At 37.1% G+C, this 22,436-nt stretch overlaps 1 protein-coding gene across 1 annotated transcript in view; it reads right to left on the bottom strand.

Moving 5' to 3' along the window:
• Positions 1-2,923: 2,923 nt before the first annotated feature.
• ube2h (ubiquitin-conjugating enzyme E2H (UBC8 homolog, yeast)) overlaps positions 2,924-22,436 on the bottom strand; it is a 59,619-nt gene continuing 40,106 nt past the window's right edge. Inside the window, exons 3-7 of the mRNA XM_020927404.2 lie at positions 20,011-20,085; positions 19,886-19,925; positions 18,031-18,083; positions 12,735-12,863; positions 2,924-11,426 (exon numbers count right to left, since the gene is read on the bottom strand). Coding sequence (XP_020783063.1) covers positions 11,302-11,426; positions 12,735-12,863; positions 18,031-18,083; positions 19,886-19,925; positions 20,011-20,085 — 422 coding nt within the window. The 3' untranslated portion in view covers positions 2,924-11,301. The remainder of the gene's footprint in view (positions 11,427-12,734; positions 12,864-18,030; positions 18,084-19,885; positions 19,926-20,010; positions 20,086-22,436) is intronic.

Genomic DNA, 22,436 nt, shown 5'->3' with positions numbered 1-22,436 from the left:
TAAAGAAGATCATCAGTTGTCATTTGTTTTGCCAAAATACAGAAACCTGTGTTTGCAAATCACCATAAAGCAACAAAATGCAACATCAGAAACCCTCAGATTATGACTGACACAAGAATGCACAATCTTACACACTCATTTCATTATTTTATTGCATTTTGTTTCATTCACACATGTTTGAGAAATCCTTCATTATTAATCTGCATCTCAGTCTAAATATGCAGAGTTTGTGCGTTAAACATGCGAGAATAAAACAAAACACAACTCCAGGTGCTTTTGTGATGAGGAAACATTACAACATAGATCAGAAAACAGCGTAATATGGGCCCTATTATAATATTAAATCACAATTTTATACCAAACATCCCAACTCGGGTGTGTCCCAGTTTTTGAATTTTGAAAGTCTGATCATCCTAGACCTGTAACTTGGTCTGGTTTGGTCTACGTGAAGATAGAAAGGTTTAATACCATTCCAGACAAAGAAATAACATCTCCATGAAGAAAAACATTTGACAGACCCTCCACTGGAAAAGTTACACAATGCAAGTAAGTATTTTTATTCATGTAGTAGTTAGACTCATGTTTTATCATTGATTAAAAACAATAAAACAATTCAGCAAAGTTCTGGATCAAACATATGCTTTGTGAAAGAATAAAACAATCTAGGTGAATTTTATTTAGCTCAACACTGTGGACTGTCAAAACTAAGACTATTTGACCTAGTTTATGTCTTTTAGGCTCCTGGGTCTATCTGCCTGGAACAAACACTGGTGGTGGAAATGTGCAGGGCCCATTTGAAACTGTAACCAGACCTACTACAGCATGACTCCCACAATGCACCCTGACCCTCCCCTTTGGAGTCGCCGCTCCTTCAGTCTGCAGGACTCGATTCTAACCTTTATCTCGGATTTCAAGAAGCTCCAGAGACAACAGAGGGCCTTATTGTGTGAGCTGCAGGCGGTGGAGGAGAGGAGAGTGAGGCTCTGGTGACACCTGCTGGACAAAACAAAATAAGTCTAAGGCAATAAAGGAAATATACAATATCCTCTGTGTTTGTGTCCTTTATTGTCTGAGCATTTGAAGAGTTAATTTAAAAATGAGAGAGCTGCCGTCTCCAGAAGATGATGATCTGATTGATTGTGACATGTGCTCTCTCAACTATCTTTTCCTTTTTAGACTTTAACAAACTTTACTAATCTACAAAGGAAATTATTTGGACACAGTCGCTCACACATCACATTCTGTTTTAATAACACAGTGTGACAGATTTAATTTTCTCTTTAAACGATCTCTCATCTGAAAAGTTCAACAAAAACAATGAAAAAAACAAAATCTGATCAAGTTAAGATGACTCGATTTAACAAACTTTTATCATGATTTGAGTAAATTTCACGAAATTATCAGTAGAATAAGACTTAAAATATGAATTTTTCACTTAAAAAAAGAAGCAAAATCGAATGTTGCTTGAATTAACAAAAACAGACTTATTCCAATGGTACATAATTTTACTTTTCAAGCTGAATCGACTCATATAAAGTCAAATGTTCTTAATTTAAGTCATTTTAACTTCCCTAGATATTGTTTTTTGTTTCCAGTGAGTGACAAGGCTCTACTAAATCACAGGGCATTTAAGCCCCTGAAATACATCTTCTGTCATAACAGTCCAGACCCATTGAGGCCAGTATTGGAGGCTCTTGCACCAAAGGGAGCGAGTCTGCATTTTTTTATTAACTTCCAGACAGATCCATTTTGTACATTTCAAAAATATTTAGTTGGATATATTTTGTTGCAGAGGTGGGACCAAGTCATCGTTTTGCAAGTCTCAACTAAGTTTCAAGTCTTTGACCTCAAGTCTGAGTCAAGTCCCAAGTCAAATACAGGCAAGTCCAAGTCGAGTGTCGAGTCACTGGCCCATAAGTCCAAGTCAAGTCCGAGTCGTCTGCTTTGAGCTTCAAATCATTTCAAATCTTTAAAGCAAAGTACCAAATATAGCTTAGAGTTTTGTAATTTATATGATTTTTAAGCTTATTTGCGCTTAAAAAGTCATGGTATATTTATATATCAGTATTTATATAAGAGTTGTAGAAATGCCAATTTTTCCTTTTTAAATATCTTGGCAAGATCTTAGTGTGAATCATTACAGTCAGAACAGAAAGAATTAAGATTTAACTGTGCTAAATATCAGTTATTTTGTCTTGAAGGATCATGTGCTATGTAGTTCCCTCTGTTTTACAGTATTGTACTTTATTGTTCTGTATATTACTGTAGTACATTTGATGGTACCATATCACAGTACTTCAGTCACATCCAAAGTAACAAACAGAAGTGGGAAGGACATGTTCCAGTTTGTTTCTGTAAAATTAAACGCCACATTTATCAACTGTAAATAAAAGTATTTTCACACAGGGCTCAAGTCCAAATCAAGTCCCAAGTCATTGACCTTCAAGTCCAAGTTGAGTCCCAAGTCTTAGTCCAAGTCAAGTCTCCAGTCCTAAAAATAGTGACTCAAGTCTGACTCGAATCCAAGTCATGACTCGCAAGTCCCCACCTCTGTTTTGTTGTGTTTTCTTTATTTGGCTTCTGTGTGAAAGAAGAGGTCAAATCTTGTTCTGTTGAAATCCACATTCATTCGTGCCCAGTGTTTGGTTAATCCATTTTTTTGTTTTGGAAAACTCCAGAAATTTTGGAGAAAATTCCCATAGGACATTTTCTGCCCCTTTGCAACCCTAACCCAGTAATTGGAAAACCCATAAGTAATTTTGAATACAAAAATACACTGAACTAAATACATAAAACTAGTAATTTGTGCTTTAAAGGTCATAACTTTCAACAATGTCGTCTTCGGACACTCTGCATCAAAACAGTTTCGAGCAGCAACTTTTAGCAAATGTTCAAAACCGGAGATAAAAACTCACCAGAACACTTTTGTACACATTGAATATTTTATTAAAAAAGAAGTTATAACAGTTTATTTTATACACAACTATTTATGAGGTTATAAGCCTATTAATAGCGAGCATGTGTCTTTGTGACAGGCATGCCCACTTCACAATGCAAAGAAAAACATCCGACGGTGATCCAAATAAGACCAGTGAAGATGAGTTTTTCAATCGGAAAATAAAACTTTGTAACCCATGGGTCGGTATCATACACAAAGTACCAAATACAGAAGTCTATTACAAAAGTCTGCCATAGGGCCCACGCTGAAACAGGCTGCAGTCATGTTCTGTAAAAATGATATCCAAGTTTTAGATGGAGGGCACAGTCAACAGCCTATTATATCACATTTTAAAAACTAAATCCAAACAGAAAATCAGCAAAAGTTGAAACCAAATGATTGCGTTCACAAATCCTCTGTAGAAACGCCTATGTGAGTAATACAATCACATTTTTGAAAATAAAAAACGTATTTAAAAGCTACCATTTGTAATTAGACTGGCTGGTCCGGTCCAGTTGCATTGTCACATTTCACCACTAGATGGAGTCTATGTTACTACATGTTTTACATCTGCCACCTACTCGAAAAAACAAAACAAAACAAACAAAAAAAACAACACTTTGTATCTTTAAACTAAAATGTGTTGCTAGACTTTATGATTTAGTTTGAATATTAAACCCAATTTACAGATGGCAGCTTTAAATACCATAAAACAACAATCAATTTTTGTGCTGACAGAAGGTTTTAAACTTTTTTGTTTTTGTTTCTCATCTTTTGGCCAATTAATGGTCGATATTCAAATAAAATACATTTACGAACATTTTAGTAAAAAAAATAAATAAAAAAATACATTTCTAAACTAAAATGTATTGCTAGACCTTACGATTTAGTTTGAAAATTAAACCCAATTTACAAACGGCAGCTTTAAATAACGTAAAACATCAGTTATTTTTTCACTAACAGAAAATTTTAAACTTTGTGCCAGTTTTTGTTTCCCGCATTTAGGCCAATTAATGGTCAGTATTCAAATAAAATACATTTACGGACATTTTAGTAAAAAAAAAACAAAAAACAACATTTTTGAACTAAAATGTATTGCTAGACCTTACGATTTAGTTTGAACATTAAACCAAATTTACAGATGGCAGCTTTAAATAACATAAAACATCGGTTGTTTTTGTACTGACAGAAGATTTTAAAATTTTTTGTTTTTGTTTCTCATCTTTAGGCCCATAAATGGTCAATATTAACCTTAAACCAGCACAAAAACATAAACTGTAAAAAGAAATGGACGTCACCCATAGTGTTCAGCTCCAGTCAAATGAAGCTCATCGATGCTCCCAGTTACGGGCAAATTTGGGGCAGTTAGGAATTTATTTATGGGCAAACTAGTGAAATAAAAACACCAGGATCATGTAGAGCGGGTGACCAAAATGACGAAACTCACAGCAGCAGTTACAAAGAGAAAGGGTGACCATTTTTGTATGTAAAGTCAATTGAAAACAAAGTCAATGGAGCCTGAAACTGCTCCCATGCTCATTTCCTCTTTAGAACACAATGGCATATACAGCCTGTGGTGAAAAACAAAACCAAAAACCAAGTATTTTAAAACTTAAGCAGCCTCGACTCGTCCATAGACTGAACTGCCCTCCATCTCAACTTCAAACATCACGAAAACGCAGCCCGGGAGCCAGCAGAGGGCGCTATGGGCAGAGTGGAAGTGTGCACCGAGACATCCTCACTCAAGCATGCAAGTGCACAAGAAGAAGTCCACACAAATGTCCGGGGGGTTTTGTGCAACAGAGTCATGGATCTATTGTTTATCGGAGAGTAGATACGCTGTGTGCCTCTGGGGTTAACGGGGCTTTTACATCCAGTGTTGTGTGTGTGGAGGGGGTGTGCGCATTCACCTACAGAGGGCGCTATGGCTCTGAATGGCAGATTTCTCCGCAGTAGTTTAAAGAGCACTGCAAAAATATAAATAACGTACACATGAGCAAGACTGGTTTGAATTCAGGAAACGTGTCAAAGTTGAGTTGTCCTAAAAAGGAATTATGTATTTGCACCAAGATTTGCATTTTTCTCCATTTCGAAGTCAAAAATCCGGAAACATTTAGGAAACAATATCGTACGTTTTGTTTTATGCGAGGTGTCCACTGCACGATTTTTTTGGATGTCAAATTTGGCTACGGACTGAAGTTTTTCCGAGCAAATATCAGGCTCTTTTAGCATTAATTTCTTGGCGAGGAGAAAATTCGGTTGAAGCTGCGAAACGTCTTCAACCAAACTCGACAAACTGAATTTTCTCCTCGACCTGGATTCTACCTGGACGACTGAGGGGTTCTTCACACATTAATTTCTTGGGTTCTTTTTTAAAAACAACACAGTAGGACTTGAATTTATCTTCTGCGAGCTGCAAGACAATTTCCAAAATTCAAGAACCCAAGAAATTTAAGTACAAAATAAGACTGCAGAGCTTTTCTTTTGTTACTTTGTGAAGAGCTTGTGTCACTGTTTGACTAGACGCAGCGAAGAAAGCTCATTTTGTGACCAAGATTCCGTTGATTTTTTTATTGAAATATTTGTATTTTAGTCAAATTTTTTTTTTTTTTAAATTATTGGAATATTGTACCAACTCTGTGCAGCACTTTAGACACTTTATGTTGGTAAAAAGTGCTGTACAAATAAAGTTGGATTGGAAAACATCTTGGTTACATCGCTCCAAGGTCATTTATTTCTTAACCAAATTAACGACTCTTAACCTGATTGTGAAAAAATATATCGTCAAAAGTGAACATTTGTCGCCGGTTGTGTGGTATAACTTCGTGCATACCAAAATCGTGCAGTGGACATCAGCTTTAAAGACAAAAAACGTAAAATATTTGGCATAAACATGTAATTTAAGTTCAGACAAAGTAAATATAATCAACTCAAATCAAATGTTTAATCTGAACTCGGTCATTTTTACTAATGTATCGGCTTCTTTTGTGGCGCTTTGTCCGATCCACATAGACATTTTAAAAGTTTACTTAGTAGATCGGACAACAACGACCGATTAAAACTAATAAAATAAAACATCGTGAACTCTTTAGCTACAGCGAGAAACGATCACTCACTGAGTCCTGAACGAAATGACCTGAAATGAAAGGCGTTTTTGTTTTCTAACTTTTGGGAGTGAAGTAAACACAAAATAAAAAGAAATCAAGAAAAATCATTGGAGAAGTTCTCGTTTCCGTGGCAACACCAGGCCAAAACAGCACACAGTTTGCTTGTATGTGCTGCCATGTGAACAACGCTGATAATAAATGTATAGTTTAGGTTTCAAAAGTTTTTAAAGTGAGGAGATTTGAGATTTAGTGTAATGTTAGCGCGGTTAACTAATACTGCTATGTATAGATAAACATCGTCGATATTCTCAATGTTTCAAGTCTATGTCGAGGAAACGCGTCGGCTCAAATCGAAAAATGGTGTAAAATAAAAAATATATTAGAACTGAAATATGTGAATAAAGATAACTTCGCAAAAAACACCACGACAAACATTTAAAAGTGGAGAAATGATTACCCCAATAACCCAATTATGATCAAACTCTTTGAACTAAAGACAAATAAAGTGTGTTAAAGTAAAAGTTGGTCATATTTTGTGTCAATCTGTGATCTAAAACGTCGTCATTCAAAGGACATGGCTGCTGATGTGAGGCATGCGCTGTAAAAAAAAGTAGAGTACAGCATGAGATAGACTTGAAATGACTCGAAATCAAAATATAAATTAATGCGTATTATATATTTTTTACATAGTTTCTGAAAGTTTTATGATCTGATTCTAAAAGCGTAGATTCATGGCATTTCCAGGTTAGTTTTGGAAACAATTTAAGATTGAAAAATATGCCATCTTCTTTCCAATTTAGTTTGCAATGACCAGAACATTTACCGGGTCAAATGAAATACTTAAATTAAAGCTGCAGTGTGTAACTTTTGTAGTGGAGGGTCTGTACCTCGCTCGTTTCCATGGAGATGTTACGACTTTGCCCGGAAGTTTCATCAGTACGAGATTAAAAATGCTCTAAAATTATTATACAAATTTGACTTTTACCGTAGCCTCGTGGTGATGGACACAGTTAATGCCATACTGCGGAACATTCTAGGCAAAGCAATAACATCTCTGTGAAGGTGAGCAAGATGCAAACGTCCACCGGAAAAGTTACACGGCGCGGCTTTAAGATAAACGCGCAGAATTCAAGCCTTAAACGCGTATAGAGTATTTATTTGCAGTAAAAGTGAAAGGTAAACGCAATGTGAAACTTTACAGCCGTTTCTTCAGCCGTAAAGAGTTTTGTGTTGCATGTTTTTATACGAAAAGCGCTCTGTAAATAAAGTTTGATTGATTGACTGATTGAATGTTCAGTTCAAGTCTCCGCCGAGCTCCCGCGACGCAAACAGATACAACCAAACTGCTGTCAAATCTGCATTCAGAAACACCGCGCTATTTGAAGAAGTAATGCTACTGATTCGCAGAGGTGGGTAGAAATCGGCTACACTGGATTTACTTTACTTTTATTTTTAATCAAATCGGATTAATTGAATAGGTTTAAAGTAGCAAAGTTGCGTTTTGAAGTAGCAGCATATTTCTTGTTACTCTGTGTAGTCCTTGTATGTACTTGTATTTTTATGTTGATGACTTGAAAATTATGAGTTTTTTTAGTTTGCAATATTTTTTTTTTTTTATTAAACTTTGGAATATAATAAAGAACATTGTACGTTATGTGTTTTTTCACTCATACCAAAGTACAAATTAGTACAAATATCGATACAGATATTTGCAAATTTTATAAAATCAGTCATCAGCCTTAAATCTGAAAAGCAGCCACTTGAAGCTTTATTTTAACTCTAAGCACGAAGAAATAACTGCAGAGAAATCCAAGGAACCCCGGAAGTGCGAGTTCGGGCACCAACCGATCAGCGAAGAGCCGTACATTCTGTGTTGGCGACGATTCCCGAGATCGAGGATTTAAAGATGGAACAAAGAGAATTTTATCGAGGGGAAAGACGTTATTGTCCTTCTACCTACGGGATTTAGGAAAAGTTGGTAGAGGTGCATTACATACATCACGACCAAATAGCAGCGACTGGTAAACTTTAGCAGCGAACGAATCCTAATGCTGCGAGGTCAGACGGTTTCTACGAAGTGAAACCAGTTTGAGTTTGACGTAAATTTTAATTATATAATTTGAGCAAAACATCAACATCGGACTTACGTATCAGCCCAAAAATATCGGGAGAGTTTAATGGACTACTTTTTAATCAGACACGTTTTACGTGTTGGTTATAAAGTTATTAACGTATTCCTTGAAAGTACTCGAGTAAAACGTTGGCGACTCCACCCACCTCCGCTCCAAACTATCACTGTACAAAAAAATATATAGCATGTGCTTTCTTACTGCGTGGAAATGGCGTAAAATTATCGGTATGTCGATGAGGCACAGAGAAAGAGAAAGGGTCCTATGACACAGACCAGAATGCCCCTCCCCAAAGAAAAATATCCACTACAATCTAAATAAATACATTTCAATAGGTAGCATCTTACTAACCAGGCAAAAATATAGAAGCAGCGATTTATGTGGCTGAGATTTCACTGCAAAAATAACTATCTGCAATGGGAAAATGACTCGGGATCAAGTATTTACGAGCGGTACGTTTTGGATTTTAATACCAGCTTCATTTTGTGACTGAAAACAGTTTTTTTTTGGCTCTGACTGAAAATTAACAGAAAAATAAGTCATTTTCACCAAAGGAGTATTTAATTTTGCAGTGCTGAGGCTGTCTTTTATCACTGTACAAGGAAGATGACGTATTTACACTAACCTAAATGTACAAGAAATAAGTAGAAAAATACTATATTCTAGATCACTGCTTAACTTTCCCACGGGTGAACTGTAACCATACAGATGTGGATACTACAAAACAAAAAGGGTTTCTTAAATGGACCACTATTAAGGAGGTAATGAGGAGGTATTTTCCGACTGAATTGTTATAAAAGACAGTTTCTAAGCTGGTTCACTAGACCTGGTTAATTTTGGTGGAGGTTTGGTCAGATCTGATTCGGTCCTGGTCTTGATATAGTCGAGGTTTAGCCCGGATTTGGAACTGATTTAGTCCAGGTTTGGTACTATTTAATCCTTAAACTTAAACATTTTATCTTAGTCCAGTTTTTATCAAGACCTGATTCAAGTTTTGGTCTAGGTTAGGTAAAAAACGAACTGGTTTAGACCTGGTTTAGGCCTGATGTAGGTTTAATTCCAAGTACGTCTGCATGATTTGTGAAAAAATAGCTCTAGTTTTTTTTCTAAAAAGCACTGTGATTTAGGGTTGGGCAGTAATACGGTATTACGGTATCCTGCGGTATCAAAAAGTAGCAACGGTATCAGTTTCATTAAAAAAATGTGCAGCGCATAAGGACCTAATGTAATATTATATTTTAATAATACCTAAATTTGTTTGCTCAGCACAAATTAATGTGTGGTTGTGTTTTCAGTTTAATGCTATACAAATTTAAAACTAACAAAAAAGGTCCATAATGTTTCTTTTAACTGCGCGGGGAGATGATGTTTGATAAGTTTTTTCTTCCGTTGTCACGTGACACTCATAAGAGAGACCAAGACAAGATGTGGCAAGTCCGACCGCGAGCGAGTTGGTCCCCCCCAAAAATACTAGTACTTCTGCAATTTGGCAGCATTCTGGCTTCAGGTGCACATTTGTTTATAGAAACGAAACTTAAAACCGCATGGCTCATTTGCATGATCTATAAGCGCTGATAAAAACAGTTCAGACATGACTCAGTAGAATATAAGTATATAGAATAATATTTTTCTGTGACAGTGGATGTGCTGCTGATGGTGAGTCTGTTCTGTGCGTGTATCGCATTGGAGATGGTTCATGTTTAACTTTTCAGGGATTATAAGTCTGCAGGTCATAAACATAGACTGTACAGTAGTGCGGCTTCCCTTACCAAAGTCGTACTAAAACATTTTCATAATACGGTAATAATGTATACCCCGGTAAAACTCTGAGACGGTTTAACGGTATCAAAATCTGGATACCGCCCAACCCTGCTGTCATTGCGATTACACTTGCGATTTGTGTTTTAACAATAAGATTCCGTTCAAGGTTCACTTTTCACATCCAGAGGAATTTGACAAAAAGACTGAAATGTGAACTGACAAACAAACACAAGAATCACATTTCAGAACAAGTTTGTACAGATCTAAACTAAAGGGTTAGAGGTTTTTATGCGGAACGAGACAGGATATTTTGTTTGCGTCCATTCAGATTGCAGTTTCGATTTCATCACGATTAATCATGCAACTCTAAACTATAGTCTTTTCTCTACTCCCACTTGTCTTGCTCGTATTTGCTATTAAAGTTGACTCTGCTGAGACTAGTTCCATCATACCAAACCTGGACTAAATCATGTCTAAACCAGTACAAGCCATTACTTATTTAAAGTAGGACTGATAAACAAATTTGTGACAACTTATTAGAAAAAAGCTGCACAAAAACTGCAAAGGACCACTGGTAAAAAGGTCTAACTCAGATCGTTGCTAGTTTTCCCTCCAGCATAATAATAACTGTGATGGTTTAACAAACTTGTATGGACTTTTATGAGCGTTACCGACCAAATATCCCTGGGAAGAGGGAAAAAAAAAAAAAAAAAACAGATTTGAATTAACCAAATACAGTCTAGCTCGCAACAGCTTTCTGACTTTGTTGTATTTTCGGTTTGGCCAGTAAATCTGTTTTTGAAGTAAAGTGAAAGTGAAAGGACTCAATTAGTAAAAAAAAAATATTGATGTATGTTACGTTTTGTACTGCTCTGATGTTAAATGTAAACAAAGTGTAACAAAAACTCGAGCATCCAAAATAGGAAAAAATAAACAGCCTTAAATAATTTGACTGCGGCATGAATTTAAAGGGACTTGAGAACAAAAAATATAAAAAAATTTCAAAACCGTGGGCTACAAACTGAAGAGATTGAAGACTAAATTTCAGGTGAAGTCGGATTTTTTTTTTTTTTTTAATTCTTAAAAATCTGCCATTTGGGTGCTCCTCTGGCTAACACTACGCAGCACACCTTGAAAACGCAGAGATTGTGAAAAGCATTTGAATAAAGGGATCAAATTAAATAAAAACAGCTACAGAAGAGGACAGGGGTGTCTCTCAAACACACCAGAAGGCTAGATATCCATAAAAATCCTTGTTTAGTAATAATAATAATAAAAAAATCAACTTGTTTAAATATGAATATTATAAGTCTGCTTTTCTCAAGGAAATCAAATATAGTCTCTGTCTGTGGGTTTAAGGTGATCACTACAACTCCATGTCCTGGGCTTCGTCTTCTGAGAAATCTGACATGGAGCTTTCGGATGAAGAGTCTCCCGCCCCCTCCTCCTGCTCCTTCAGGGCCTCCTCCGTTGCATATTTCTGGATGTACTCTGGGGGCAGTAGAGAGCAGATGAGCGGTTAGTGACAAGAATGTACGAGCAGGTTTCTTACTTTACACTTACCTTGCACTGCCTTATCTATTTATGGTTTTATGTATGACTATTTTAAATCTCTGTATGTCTTACTCGTATGTTTGTGATGTACTGCAGCTGGAAAACTGAAATTTATTTGGGATTAATGAAGTATTTCTATCTGTTGGAGTAATTTTGGTAACTTTTTATGATTAACATGATGATTATTATTATTAATTTGATTTATTCAATTTCAATACTTAACCCTGATGCTATCCTCAAAGAGATACAGAGGGGTACAAATGTGACCGGGTCAAATGGACCCATATATCCATGGGTCCATTTCACATAATAGCCATGTGACTTGGCCTTACATTGTCTCCGTTCTTCGTGTGCCTTGTGATGTTTATGCTCTTTATTTATTTGGAAACTGTTTTAACCTCAGAGGGGTACATTTGAGGATAGCACAAGGGGTTATATTCTATTCCATTTCAATTAATTATTGTTAATATTAATCATAAGTGTACCTCAGTAATGTTTATTTCTGTATTATTTTGTGGCTCCTTAGTTAAGACCTGTGCAGGTGCTCCATTTGAAACTTGAGCCAGGCAGTTTTTTTTTTGACCTCCTGTTGCCCTTTATCTGTAAAATTCCCCTTTTTGTTTGTTTTGTTTATCTTCAACTGTGTGAATACTCAGTAAAGAGTTTTTAACTGCACTTTCTGTGGATTTATTTCACGTTTGAGGCATTTAAAAGCTAAGGCTTCACAAATGATTGGAACTAATACTATCTATTTATTTATCTATATTGATCTGTACAGTAATTTGAAATAATACAAATATTGTGTTGTGTTATTAAAGTGGCTGTACCACATTATTTTCCACGTAGTTGCTCAACGGGTGAACATGGGACCGATGTCTGCTGCCTCTGTGTTTTTTTATACCAGGAAGTGCACTGTAAGGATGCTAGTTGTTGTAACACTACTGCCATAGCCCAAACTTGGTTCTGGTCTTTGAAAGTAGTGAAAGGCAATTATAAACTCATTGTGACAAATAATTATGATGCTCGAAATGTGTGAAGAATAACTTTGGACTGCTGCAAACTAAAACTCTACTTTTCATGTTTTTAATACAGTAAACATCAGGGACGGTGCCTTTAAAACTTCATATTGTCCCCAAATAACTGATCAACATTGAATAATACTGAAGGTTAAATACTACAATTCTTATATATTCTCATGAATCTCTCTTTTAAAATGTTCCGAAAGTGTGTTTTTTCTGATTGTACCTTTGATTTTCTGCTTGTACTCCTCGGGTTTGTGCAGGTACATGGCGGCGGCGTCTCCGTTCAGAGGATCGATGGGGTTGGGGTACGCCAACAGCTGAGGCAAGAACGACTCAAAGATGTTGGTCAGATCTGAACACACAAAAGGACACGAACGTTATAATTATGTGCAGTAATGTTTGGGATTAAAAAAAGAAAAGAAATCATGAGGCATTCAAGGTTGATTTCTTTTCTTCTGTGGCAGATCTCAGCTTCAAAAGTACTGCTCTTTCAAACACTGGTGTAGTTCCACTCTCTTCTCACAGAGGGCACTATTGAGGTCATCCACAACAGTCCCTTCGACATAAAGACACAACTACTCTTGAATATTTGCCAAGTCCAGCCTAGATCCTTTTTAAATCAGTTCAATTAAAATTTTAAAAACACATCGTAGCAAAATAACTAAATAATAAAAAGATAACGGCTAAATTACCACAACAAATGATTATTGTTCATTAGAAACTGTACAAAGCCCATCTCGCAGAAGAGTATGTGGAAAACGAGGCTGTAGCCGTGATGCCATTTAAAGCGCCCAAGAGCATCTCTGCCCAATGAAGTGTCTGTAATGATGAGTTACACCACATTAAAGTGAATGAGTGAAGCGCTGGAGAGGAGCCAAAGGGGCTGAGGAGAGGAGAAAATTAGATCACTCAAATAATAATTAGGAATGCACTGATACCGAAACCAAAATGGGACCAATGCCATAACGATTAACAGTTTCAAACATAATATAATTTCTACTGAACGGGGAAAAGTTCTGAAAATGTTGCATATAACAGGAATCTGAAAGCTGTGAATTGGGTCAGGAAAGGATGTGATAAGACGATTTTACTGTATGTTGTTCTGTTCTTTTAAAACAATACAGCGATAGTATCCACAGCTGATATATTTGCACATAATGTTCTACACTTATATACACTATTTTTACAACAGTATTTCATGTTTAAACTACTACGAGTACAAGCTGTGTATCTTAAAACAGAAGCGTAACATAAACCGAGCTTTTTATTTTCATCTCAAATGTTATGCAGCACTTAAAATACAGACGTCAAATCAAACTTAACGACTAAAAAGTATATTATTACACTTAGATCATAATTATTACATCATGCAGGAGTATCAGTAACATTTTACAGCAGTTATGTGCGAGGTTAATTTGACCGGACAAATTGCAAAGTGCATATGACGGGTTTTCGTGTTTTTTTTTATTATTACTTGAAGAGAAAATTACAAAAATACAGGATGTAGGGCTGAGTTTTAAAACAGAAAACCTCTACTTATATCGCCACAGAAAATATGGAGAACAAAGGCATTTTTCTGGAAGTAAACTTCAGAATATTAGAAAATAGACAAAAATAGACAGATTTGTTTTTGTAATTATGTTAACGACATTTTGGTGAAATGAGGAGTCTAACCTGTTACATGCTCTTTAAACTTCATAGTCATAAATTAGTCCCTAAAATTGTCTCTTATGAGCTTTAAATCATGTTATAATGTTGTTACCTCCTCAAAAACAAACCTGGAGTTGTGTTTTGTTTGATTCACACGTGTGAGTAATCCTTTATTAATCGTCTGTACATCTCCAAGGATTAACATCTCTGTTCCACCTTGTGATGTCATGTAATGATAGTTTTCAAGTTAACATCTACATTTTACCTTTACTTAGAGTAGAGATCGGCCATTCCAGGGTTGGAAATAATCCACATGATTCTGGTGAAAGTGTATGGATTTTAAAAACACAGTGGAGCACTTCCTGTATTACCACATGACATCACAAGGTGCAACAGTGTTTTCAGTTTAAGAGAAGAACTCAGACTAATAAGAGTTTGTGTGTTAAACATGTGTAAATGAAACAAAACACAACTTCAAGTATATTTTTGATAAGGAAACAACATTATAACATAGATCACAATATAGCATAATACAGGCCTTTTATTATATATATATATATATATATATATAGATAGATATTTTTTTTAAGAGGTGTGTTTCTTTTTTATGTAATTTTTTGTAATGCAGCCTCATTTTTTCATTGCTTAGTCATAATTTTGTAGCTTGATTCATCAGCTGGTTTCACTTTGTGGAAAATGTCTGACCTCGCAGCATTAGGATTCGTTCAGTCAACAGTAGGTGGGCACTTTTTTTATTTAACCAATCACTGCTATTTGGTTGTGACGTATGTAATGCGTCGCTAACGGGACTAACTGGAATATTAAGCTTCTCCCAAATCCCATAAGAAGAAGGGAAATAACATCTTTCCCTTTGATAAAATTCACCAAACTCTCTCCTTCTCCTTACTCCAGCTTTTAATACTTGATCTCGGGAATCGTTGCCAACACAGAATGTCCAATTAAGCCCTGATGAAGACCAGTTAAGGTCAAAAAATGTTGGCTTTGGCCATTCAAATAAAGGCCTTTTAACTACATTTTTCCTCGTGCGATTTTTAAAAACACTTTTTCTACTTCTTTGGAGCGCCTGGAGTCTGTTGTGTTTTAGTTTTGGTCCTTTTTCCAAGAGCACCCTCTGCCTGGTCCCACTGATTGGAGCACCTGCAGCAAACAGCCACATTTTTGTTCTTTCTGCACAGAATGTCTGTCTTTGTCTACATCCATCTCGACCTCTTTGTTTACTGTTGTGCTGTTCCACAAAAGGGACCCAGACAGGTGCTTGAGTTTGACGTCATGGCTTCACAGCTCTTCGCTGACTGGCCGGTGCATGGTCTACAATTTACGGAGTTCTTGCAAACCGTCTAGCGTATTCCGATTCCTGACCTAGTCGCTGGAGAGAAATGAAATTGAGCGGAAGAACTAGGTGTACTAATTTTGGCCCGACCCTCCATAATATTTTCTGTTTCTCATGTGGCCCCATGTAAAAAAATAATTGCCCACCCCTTGTCTACAGTGAGGGAGGACATTGACACGTGTTACCATGGTGACCCTGCCCTGTCCGGCCCACAGGCGGTGACAGGGCCCGGGACAGGTGACTGCACTTTGACCTTGGGGGGGGGGCATTACCTCATTAGTGGGCTCCTGTCCCCTCACTAAGAAGATTAAGATCAAAAGGTGTTGTTCACGTGACACCACAACATACTACACCGGCCACAGGTTAAAATGGAGCAGGGGGCAGAACACCATGTTTAACTGTTAAAATGCAGACGTTTTGACCTTGTTTATGGTAAACTGAATTTAAAAAAAGAACAGAACTAGTTAATTTGAAACAGTTTGCAGTGGCCCAATCTAAATCCTCACTTTATTAACGCATTTCTAGCATCCTGATTATTCACCACGATGAGTTTAAAAGTGCTTTTCACCACTTTCAGAGGCCTTAGGGTGAGTTCTGCCGTCACAATAACGCTTGCTGACAAGAACTAGCATTCTAATTGTGCACCAGTGTTACTTCCTGGTTTGCGATAACGATAAAACGTTTTATAATTAGATGCAGACAGGACACAATGGTTTCATTTTGATAATAGGAGCAGCTTTAACAATACATCTGTACTGAGCAAAGACAAATTACTTTATAAATTTGGAAAAATAGGAATATGGGCCCTTTAATACTGTATTTTTGGTGGTTTGGGTGGTCCTGTGACTTATACTCTGGTGCGACTTATATATTAAAATGTTCACACTGACAGCCGCGAGAGGCTCTAGTCTTGTGTGTCAGTATCTGTTGCTCCTATTACTTCTGTAACACCGTCACTTGCCAAAGGTACAGAGAAAGAGCCACTGTCCTGATGCAAGTAGTGAAATATTCAGCTGAAAACGGTAAACGAGAAGCAGAAAGAAAGTTTGGAGTGAGCAAGAAACTTGTGAGGAACTGGCGGAAAGTGGGGATGGAGAACACAGCTTCACAGTAACCAGAGGAGTGCACCATGCAACTTTTCTGGAAGTCATTGGACGGATCGACAAAGCCTGGACTTCAATGATAACCGAAACCATCCTGTCGGGATTCAGAAAGGCCGGAATAATTCTAACTGGAACTGATGCTGAGTCTGACGACAGCTACACAGAAGAGAAAGTGGCGCTCTGTTTACCTCCGGAGGTCATGGAGTTCTTCAGAAGTGACACTGAGGACGAAGAACTCAGTGGATTTAGTGATTTGGAGTGAGATGAAGAGTTTCTCATCATTCTCTTCTGTTGTTTATGCTACAGTTATCTGAAGAACTGTTCATATGTGACGTTAACAGCCTGTAGTTGTGCAACTTAGTCTGGTGCCACTTATATATGTTTTTCTTCTTCATTAAGCATTATTTGGCTGGTGCGACTTATAGTTTGAAAAATACGGTAACTCTGTAATTCAATTTCTTTTCTGTCACCACAAATTAACTTCCGCTATGTAATTTTTTGGTTGGGGGTCCGTCACTTGCTTATTTCTATGGATATGCCTTTGTTCTGCTTGGAATGTTCCACAGTATGACATTAAACAGCTCTACCTTACATTTAAGGTAGAGCTGTTCAATGTCCACCTTACATTTATTCAATTACAGGTGGGTTTAGCTCAAAAATACTTTGAAAAACAGACATTCTGACTGTGAGTGGGGTCACCTCTCCACAGATCTGCCCTGTAACTTGATCTGGTTTGGTCTCCATGAAGATAGAAATGTTTAATACCACACTGTGAAACATTTGTCAGACCCTTCACCAAAAAGGCTCCACATTGCACCTTTAAGTTAAATTATATTTTTATTATAACAGAGAATAGTAAAACAAATATTCAGTCACGGATAAGTAAATGTTGACACGTGAAAGTACAAGCGGGGGGCCTGGCAGCAGTCACCTATGAAGCTGTGTTTACTTCACACATTGTTATCACTTTAAGTCATGTATCGCACACGCACACAAGGCCTGAACCACTATGGGGAGGGATGGGGGATTAACTTGTATTTTTTGTGATTTAATTTCAGATCATTCTTTTTTAAATTCTATATTTGGCTTGCGAATTTTAGACTGTTCCAGGAGCATTAACATTTGTGAGAAGACTGAAACATGAACTTGTAAACTAATACAAGAATCCCAAGCATTTCACAACATGTTTAAAGCGGTCGTACGTACAGTAACGTAATAAGTTTGGATTAGGAGGGTTTATAGATAAAAGTGAGAAAGCCACAGAGACACAGGGACATTTAGTGTTCTTCAAAAGGACGTTAAAGCTAATTAATGCCCTTGTAATTTCCTAAGCGAGACCGTTCCGATTCCAATTAAAATTTGACTGCGATGAGTCAGACAGGAAACGATAACCAAATATGGGCGCAGGCACTCACCATAGAGGGCTGTCCACGTCTGGTTGATGACATCTAAGCACACTGTCCCTGATCTGGAAGAAAAAAAAAACAAGAAGAGGAATCATTAGTGAGACATTAGGACTCATAGAAAGGCTTTAAAGGTGCACGATGGAACTTTTCTGTAATAGCATTTTACCCAGTATTTGTAGGGATGCAACGATATCCAAATCTCTCGGTACGATATTATAACAATATGCATCTCACAGTAAGATATTTATTGCGATAATTTGGATTGGCAAATATAATTCTGCTTTTAAAATACCTTGACAATATTTTGGTGCGAATTATTACCGTCTTATTATTTGTTAATCTCAAAAATTCAAGTAAAAAACATATTTCTTCATGTTCTCTGCGCTGAAATGCATCATGGGACACGTAGTTCCCGCTGTTTATTAGCTGTTCCTACTAAAGAACAATGCATTTAAGCAGAGGAACTTATAATTTGATATATTGTGACAGCTCTCGCCGATATGATATCATGATACTTGTGTTTTTAATCCTAAAATTCTTACTTAAATTCTTATCTTGCATTCTTAGTGTGAGGAGGGTCATCTCACAGACCTGCACAGATCCGACTTGTAACTTGGTCTGGTGGAGTTACCTGCTTGGCCCCACGGACACTAATAGTTTAATGCAATACTCTGGAACATTCCAGGCATAGTATGTCCATGGACTCAAACAGATGGCAAATCCTCCACCAGAAATGTTACAAAGTGCACTTTTACATGTCAGTACCAAGACTGAAACATATCCAAGAGTTGCGTACTCTGCATTTACTTTTGCTTCACCGTTTGGTTAAATTATTACAAAAGTGCTGAGATAAAAATTCAGTACACCTAAACACATTTTTATAGTTACAAAATAAAACATAAGACAAATTTAAATGTAAGAATCAGTTGTCAGTTGAAGATGAAGTGATGTGCATATTCATTACGAAATTTGTATATGGGTTATTTACTTAAAAAAACAAACAAAAAAACAGTACCCAAAATAGGACGTACAAGACGGGTTAAAAAAAACTGACTATAACATTATCAAGCAAGTAGTTTTATAAGTCATCCATGCAGGTTTCAGTAATCTTTCGTTCTTTCTTGGGTAGGGGTGTAACAATATCTAAGTCTCACGATACAATATCATCACGGTATGAACCTCACGGTACGATATTTATTGCGATATCGTGGGAAAGCTCACGATATGGTGGGGAGGCTCGCGGTTAGGGATGTAACAATATCAAAATTTCTCGGTACGATATTTTCACGATATATATCTCATGGTACGATATTTATTGCAATATTTTGTGGAGACAAACAAAACTGTTAATATGTGACTTTTTCCTCTTAAAATGCCTTAACACAAAGAACTAAGACTTAAAGCGCTTAGAACTGTTATTTCTTCTTGCAGTCTGCACTGAAATGGAGCAAAGGATCATGGTCTATGTAGTTCCCTCTGTTTTTTTTAGCTATTGCTGCACCATAACTTTTAATTTAAGCAAAGAGACTTGTAATTCGATATATTGTGATGGTCGACGATATTATTGTGAGAACTTTAGACGATACGATATCACGATATTTCAGTTATTGTTACACCCCTACTCCCAGGGCCTATTCAAACCCTCCTTAGGATAAAACGTACAAAAATCATGTGTTCGTACTGTTAACCATAAGTAACCAGGAAGCACTCTGCAGCACTCCTACACGGCACTTTTTCGTAAATATACAAGAGCTATACCCTACAACTTCACAAACCTGAGCATTTTCAAAACAACAAAAGATCTAAATATGCTGTGTCAGCAATGAAAACCCAACAGAAGCGTAAAAGCCCCTCTTCAACTTACGCTTCATCGATGTTGGGATGAAAAATCTTGTTCATGAACCCTGTAGAGAGAAGAAGAAAACCAAATGGTGTTTAGATTTCAGAATAAAACAAATACGTACAAAACGAGGCGCGGTGGTGAGTTACCTATCGACGGTGATTTAAAGGGGTATTTATCTGGAAGATCTACTCGCACCTTCCACACGCCCCCCTCGTACGGCGCTGGAAAACAAAACAAGAGCGTAAAACAAAAGGAAGAAAAAATATTATTGTAGTAAAGGGAATTACAATGTCATTTCAATTGTTAAAGCTGCACTGTGTCACTGATTGGTTGGTCCGTCAAGTTCTTGTTTATACGTTTATATGTCATTGCTCTGCCTGGAATGTTCCACAGTACGGCATTAAGCAGCTGTACATTACATTTATCAAATTATAGGTGGTTTTATTACTCAAAAATCCCTTGAAAAACAGGCCATCTGACTGTGAGCGGGGTCTCCTCTCCACAGATTTGACCTATAACTCAGTCTGGTTTAGTCTTGGATAGAAAGGTTTAATGCCATACTGTGAAACATTCCAAACAAAGCAATAACATCTCCACAGAGAAAAGCATTTGACTAGATAAAAATACAAATATATATATAAAAAACACCTTTATTTGGTTGAAATTACATTTTAAGTATCAGAAAAAATGTGTTTCTTGTGTAAATTGTGCCGTCACCAGTGTGGAAGTCTCTAAAATAGAACTCTCAGCTTCCTGTAATTTTCACAATTTTGAACATTTTCTTCACAAATGGCTTCTTGATTGGTGAATCATTTACAGCAGTGTTTCTCAGACTCTTTTTCTGGGGACCCATATTTTCAAAGTCACAAAATTCACAACCCAAGTCAATAGACATTATTATTCGTGAATCACAAAATAAAAGTGGATTTGACAATTATTGAACATTAATGAGGATATTTTATTGTTGACTGAGTCATTCTGTCTCTCTGAACAATTAGTATTACTCAAGTTTTAAACAATGAAAAACAGTAATTGAAGCAGCAATAAAAGCATTTATGAGTCATCTATTTGGACATTAAACGTTGCCCATTTCTTTTTCTTTTCAACATTCATTTGAACCAGTAATATTGGAACAAAATAGTCTGTAGAACTGTATATTGCAGACCTACATGCAAATTGTGACATGGGAACCCTAAAAAAACTCTCTTGCATCTTAGTCTTTGGGAAACAATGATTTCCAGTATGTACGTCAGGTGTAATCCCGCCAGCTTAAGTAGAAACTGTCATGTCAAACATTGTCAAATCTTGATTCAGTGCTTCCCACTCTTCACTCTTCCTGTGGCTCAGAGTCAGTGACAGGTGGATTCACAGTGTGAGTCACCAGCACTTTCATTGTACCTGAATAATACAATGAAAGTGCTGTTACCCACGTTCTGAGAAAAAGATGAATTTAGTGCCAGCTCAAACTGGCTCAGCAACTGAATGGAAAAATAGACACTTCACAGCTGATGTCATCAACAACATGGGGCGTGATGCTAACTCTAGGTTCTGCTCTGTCTGAAACTCGATGAGACTTTAATCTGTGCTTTGTTTTAACGCAGTCTGACCAGAAAGAACTACATTAGGTGAGCTCATTTGGGTTGAACATTAAAGGGCCCATCTCATGCAAAATAACTCTTTTCACATTGTATCTTATGCACATAGACAAGCACAATTTGGGTTTTGGAACATTCATTACACAATAGTTATGAAATTACAGACCAGGAACTATGAAAGACCGACTATTGCTAATCCCCTCGCCCGTCCTGAGAAAGCACAGGTTCCGCCCTCCAAACGTGACGTAGGCTCTGAGTGAGTCGCCCTTCATCCGCCCATCTCAGGGAGGGAGGGGGAGACAGATGTGCACCCTGATACTGGTAGGAATAAACTTTTATTCATCATGGTGATACAGCGGGTTCAGCCACATGTGTTGGACCCGGAATCGGACGAGGACTTGGAGGTGCACAAAGCGCAAACACCGCGTCGACATCAGCTGAACATTACTGATTGGTAAAGTATTAATAAACACTAGTAGATAAACTTATTATATCGTGTAGAACAATTAGCTTATGCTGTCGCTTTTGTTTAGGTGTTCATGTGGGAATTGTCAGCCGATGCAGGGTGGAGGCAGCCTTCTCCTACGTCAAATGTGTCATAGGTGTAGCTGGATGCGTCATTGTTGTAGCAGCTTTAGTTCCTTGTCGCGCGGGAGGGTGCCAGAAATACGCTGCAATTTGTAAAAAAAAAACATCAAATCAATCTAAAAACCACTTTGGTGACATATGCAAGCCCCGCAAGTCATTCTTAGAAGGTAGAAAACTCTGAATAGTTGATTTTGCATGAGATGGACCCTTTAAACCCCTAAACACAACATTTGTATTGATCACAGGCTCCGGAGAATGTGTTGTTTAAATCCATTTTGTGTTTTTCCTTGAGTTTTCAGACAATCTTGCTGATGTGTACAGCGTGTCTCCATGGTAACTCCTCAACATTTCACCAATAGCGATTCATGTAGAACACCCCCAGCGCGACG

Source organism: Boleophthalmus pectinirostris, unplaced genomic scaffold (genome assembly GCF_026225935.1).
Source record: "Boleophthalmus pectinirostris isolate CB_2022bp ecotype Guang Dong unplaced genomic scaffold, ASM2622593v1 HiC_scaffold_18, whole genome shotgun sequence".
NCBI classification, from domain to species: domain Eukaryota; kingdom Metazoa; phylum Chordata; class Actinopteri; order Gobiiformes; family Gobiidae; genus Boleophthalmus; species Boleophthalmus pectinirostris.
The sequence above is the reverse complement of the archived record's forward strand: the minus strand, read 5'-3'. Positions and strand labels throughout refer to the sequence as shown.